Consider the following 5183-nt stretch of genomic DNA (forward strand, 5'->3'; position numbering starts at 1 on the left):
GGGGCGAAGCTCCCGGGGTGCCGAAGGCATCAGGGGTGCTGGGGGCGAAGCCCCCGGGGTGCCGAAGGCGTCGGGGGCGCCGGAGGCGTCGGCGGCGCTGGGGCCGAAGGCCCCGGAGCGACGGAGGCATCGGGGGCAAAGGCGGCAGGAGGTCGGCGATGCACAAAACGTAGTTCGTAATTCGTAATCACTTCGTAATTCGTGCATCAATTTCTTTCCGAAACCAGTCGATTCAATATCTTTAACTTTATTTTTATTCGAGTTTCAATTCCTTTTCGAAACCACCCGTTGAAATCAACGGGCCCAACACTAGTACTAAATAGTCGTGTCTTTAATAATTCCGTCGTTTCACTTCGTACGCCCCCCATAGAACCATTGAAGCTATGAAAAGTACTGTCATTTTACAGTGTATATTATGGTTGGTTTTCCTTCATTCCTCAATAAATTTTTGAATGTAACGTAAGTTTTGTTATATACATAAATGTGTTATTGATACTTTTACGTGAGCGTAAAAATATATTGGACAGTCAGTTTCGAATGAATCGACGAAACAATCGGCCGACATTTTATATTCATCTATTGGTCGATTGCAGTAGCGGCTCGTGAGATTTCACAGTGGGGGGGGGGGGGGGGGGGGGCTGCAGAGATTATTCAGGCTGTAGTAGCTCGTTAACCAAACCGTTGATCGAATGAAAACAAAAATAGCTTGAATATGTTCTATACTGAGAGGTCTGCAGCCCCGCAGCCCACGAGGACGACAAAAATAGCATGCATTTGTACTGTATTGGGAGGACACTGCAGCCCCGCAGCCCATATGCATGAGCCGCCACTGGTCGATTGGCCGTGACACTTAATTGGCTGTTGAACACAGCTCGCCCATATTATCTAGAACCCCGATCGTTGATTGGACGATGAGTGCTGCTCACTTATCGATCGACGAGCACTAATCAGCCAAGCTGCACGTTACAATACAAATCATAGTTTTCGCACAAGATTGGGTCTGTTATTGAAGATAAGTATAGAAGGTGATAGTAATTTAATTTAATATAATTTATTATAAATTATTAAGAAATTTAATTTAATATAATTTATTATTTAATATTATATACATATACTACAGTGGTTCAGTGATTACTAGTCAAATGTGAACCGAGCACAGGACAACTGGTCCCTCTAGATCGGTCACACGTGATCACCCGTCACACTAAAACTGGTCACGAGAAAACTGGTCACACCCTAAAATCGGTCAACCAGTTTTCTCGTGACCGATTTTAGGGTGTGACCAGTTTTAGTGTGACGGGTGATCACATGTGACCGATCTAGAGCGACCGGTTGTCCTGTGACTGGTTCACATATGACTAGTAGTCCGTTTACCACTACAGTATCTTTACACATTGGCTACGTCCACACTACCGATATCTACACCCGATATTTTCCATATCCAGTTCCCATATTGCAACCTGTGGTTGCTATTTAGGAACTGGTTATGGAAAAATTCGTAAATATCGGTAGTGTGGACGTAGCCATTGACTATCGCACAGTGTCACAGGGTAGTCACAAAATAATTATAGATATTAATTTTCGGCAATTGGCATCAATGTATTATTTTGATCGAAATAGCCGATGACTTTTGCATGGACAATGATTTTATTGTTTACCGGTTTCCCATTTTCCCGTTTACAAGCAAACAAAAAATATTTTTTTTTATTTTATCAACAGGTGGCAGCAATGTCTGTCATTGTCGCTATGAAGCGTCGGGCGAGAGCAGGTGCTCGGTAGGCATTATCGTCGCGATGGAGTGTAGACTATGTTTGTCTTCCACCCCATCTGTCTCCATTTGGGGCGTTGCAGAGACTTTGGCGACACAGATAAGAAATTGCTGCCACCTCAAGGTTAGTGAGCCAAAAATATCAATCATTTTTATTCTCCGCCTTTATAGCTAAAACTGAAGCGAATATATTGTCTGGATTTCGTACAATCGAGAATTTCATGGCTCCCGGCAAAACCAACAAATGGACTGTAATGTGATGGTAATCAAAATTTAAAATCTTTATGTTCAATTTATTATTATTCTGTGGATTTTACCACTGACTTCAGGTTTATTGCGTAATGCATTGTAACAGAAATGGAAGACACGTGACTTAGGATCCGATAATTCCTTGAATGGCTCCCGAACGTTTGCAAGGGAATCCACTTGTGTACTGGATCGACGAAAATAAGGGAATGTGTTGTGTCCAATGAATGAATGTAGCTCAAAACGGAGACGAATGAAGCCTTCGTCTAGCAATAGATGGTGCATGATTTATGTTTTATATATGTTTTTATTTGATGTATTCAGTTTAGTTTTAAATATTTTAATACCATTTGTAAACACTTGATATATTATTTTACAGCTGGAAAAAAATGATGGGCTGCCTGATAACATATGTTCATTGTGTGAATCACACTTGCGTCTTTTAGTCAAATTTAAAACGACTTCTATTCAAAATGATAGATTATCGAGACAGAGATTAAACAAAAATATCCCGGGTAAAATAGATGAAGATTTGAATTCATCTGATGCCACTCTCAATGCTGATTATACTCTATTGAAAATAGAGACTTCTATTAGCTATCCAAATGTAAGTGAAAGTTCAGAGCAAACTTTATCGAACGAAATTAATCATCTTTCCAATTTACCGAAAACAAATGTATCTTCGATTCATCCACAAGTTAAAGAAAACTTTTCCATTCTCAAGTCAATACTAAAACTAAGTACTGCAAATTTTATCAATGTATGTAACCTTTGCGGAAAGGGATTTTATAGTAAATCTAACTGGGAAGAGCATAAATTGATACATGTCGGAGAAAAATCAACCGACAAAGATTCTGATGCAGACATAAATGTCGGTTGTGAATATAAATGTGACCATTGTGGAAAAGAATTCCCATTTAAACATGATTTACGTAATCATATACTCATACATAATGGAGAAGGATCTTTTAAATGTGATATTTGTTCAAAAACATTTGTCTTCAAAGTGGCCCTTGAGACGCACATGAATGGGCATATTGAAGGATTACAAAATTGTAAAGTTTGCTCTAAAACATTTACTTGCAAAAAGCGTCTATCTAAACATATGCAAAGTCACAGCGGTAAAAGACTGCACAAATGTGAGATCTGCTCGAAAGAGTTTGCGAACAAAGGAAACATGCAGCAGCACCTGAAACTTCACACTGGCGAATGTGAGTTTCAATGCGGCATTTGTTCTAGAAAATTTTCTTTTAAAAGTGTCTTAATCAGACATTTAGAACAACACACTGATGCAAAACAACACAAATGTGACATCTGTTTAAAATCTTTCACTTCTGAATGTGATCAGCAGCAACATATTGCAGCTGTTCATGCACATTCAAATTTACAAATGCACAAACCTCTATTTAAATGTGATCTTTGTGTAAAAACGTTTCCATTTAAAAGCACTCTAGAGAGACACATGAAAGTACACACTAGTGTAAAACCATATAAATGTAACGTCTGCTCTGAAAGGTTTACTGAAAAACCAAGCTTACAACGACATACCCTCACCCACACTAAAGTAAAACCAAATGTATGCAAAATTTGCTCAAAGTCGTTTGTTTTTAAAGTTGACCTTTCGAAGCATTTGATTCTTCACAGTGAAGAAAAGCCATTCAAGTGTGAGATCTGTTTTGAAGTATTCGAATTAAAACACAACTTGAAATGTCACATGAAAATTCACGACACTACAGAATTGCATAAATGTGAAATTTGTTCAGAGATATTTCCATATAAAGCCATCCTAAAAAAACACATTGAAAGCCACAAAATGGTAAAACAATACAAATGTGATATTTGCTTAAAATCATTTATTTTCAAAAGGTATCTTATAGATCATATAGGTATACACGCTAGTGAAAGATCACACCAATCTGCCATTCGCTCAAAGGCATTTACAACAAAAAAAGAGTATAAACCACTTCATATCATGAAAAAATCACACGAATGTCAGATATGTTCGAGAGTGTTCACTTTTAAAAAAAATCTGACTAGGCACATGGAATTTCATATAGTAAAAACACTGTATAAGTGTGAAATATGCCCAAAAACATTTGAAATCAAAGAATATCTAATGGGACATATGAGAGTGCACGTAGGGGTAGAACTACCGGATTGTGGTGCATCTGCTTTACAAGAAACTCAGGATACTACTTTTGAATCTAATTCGAAATGAAATATTATTTATCAATAAATAAAATTTTGCTCATTAGTTAAGTGTAGGCCGTCACACTAATTAACATCAATGTATTAGATGTATAAAAAGTCATGACGAGCATAAAAAATATTTAGTAACAATGTATGTATGTACTACATAGATTTATAGAAAGTCATAATTAGCAAAAAAAAAAAAAGTTAATGTAATTTGATTCAATAAAAGTCTTCATTATTAATTGTCTTTCATTTCCTTGCACATATTTGTCTAATGGACATTATTCTACATACATATATTGTTTTGTGTTTTTGGACTTCGGTGCTATGTTCGTGCCAGTTGCTTTTGCAACCTTTGCAATGGCTCCACATTAGGCAAGTATCCTTTATTCATACCAATTTAGAATTTTAAATACTTGTCACTTACTGCATTCCCAATAAGTTGATAAATGAATAAAAAGAGGGGATACATTTTTTTTCTTCATAATTGCATATTCAATTTTGAGCCACTTATCTACATTACTATATAAATCAAACATTTTTACCGGGGACATCATTTGAACGGGACTACCCACATTATTTAATGTATTATTATGAATTTTAATTAAAATAATAAACCAACAAAAATTGAATATTGAAATTATTTAGAACACTGTCAGCTATAAACACGTCGATTATTCCCAGAAAATAAAAGTTAGCTCGCAAATATATTTTGTTTTGTTGTTTGTCTTGCTTTGAAAGATATTTGTAAAACTTGTTTATCCTTTAAAATTAATTTTATTGATATGGTTAAAAGAAATCGTTAAAATTCATATATACTCATTTTTTTTTTAATATAATATACCCCCCCTCTAGAGAGTCATTCCTTACTGGTCAAAAATTTTGCTCCCCCCCTTGGGAAAAGCTGAGATGACGCCCTTGATTTTTACTATTTATTTTTCTTCTCGCTGTATCGGTGTTCGGATGCTGGCGACTA

The 5183-nt window shown here is 36.4% G+C and overlaps 1 protein-coding gene across 2 annotated transcripts; it reads left to right on the forward strand.

The window, feature by feature from the left end:
* The first annotated feature begins 1717 nt into the window (after positions 1-1717).
* On the forward strand, positions 1718-4447 carry LOC143914421 (uncharacterized). 2 transcript variants are annotated; one of them, XM_077434637.1, is made up of 3 exons: positions 1738-2030; positions 2124-2293; positions 2394-4447. In XM_077434637.1, exons 2-3 carry the CDS (start codon positions 2291-2293, stop codon positions 4230-4232), a joined length of 1842 nt encoding a protein of 613 aa, XP_077290763.1. In that variant the 5' UTR covers positions 1738-2030; positions 2124-2290; the 3' UTR covers positions 4233-4447. The 2 variants fall into 2 exon arrangements, with proteins under 2 accessions (XP_077290762.1, XP_077290763.1); XM_077434636.1 differs by lacking the exon at positions 2124-2293 and having other exon boundaries at positions 1718-1892.
* The last annotated feature ends 736 nt before the right edge of the window (positions 4448-5183 follow it).

This window comes from Arctopsyche grandis, chromosome 7 (genome assembly GCF_051622035.1).
Source record: "Arctopsyche grandis isolate Sample6627 chromosome 7, ASM5162203v2, whole genome shotgun sequence".
Classification (NCBI taxonomy): Eukaryota; Metazoa; Arthropoda; class Insecta; order Trichoptera; family Hydropsychidae; genus Arctopsyche; species Arctopsyche grandis.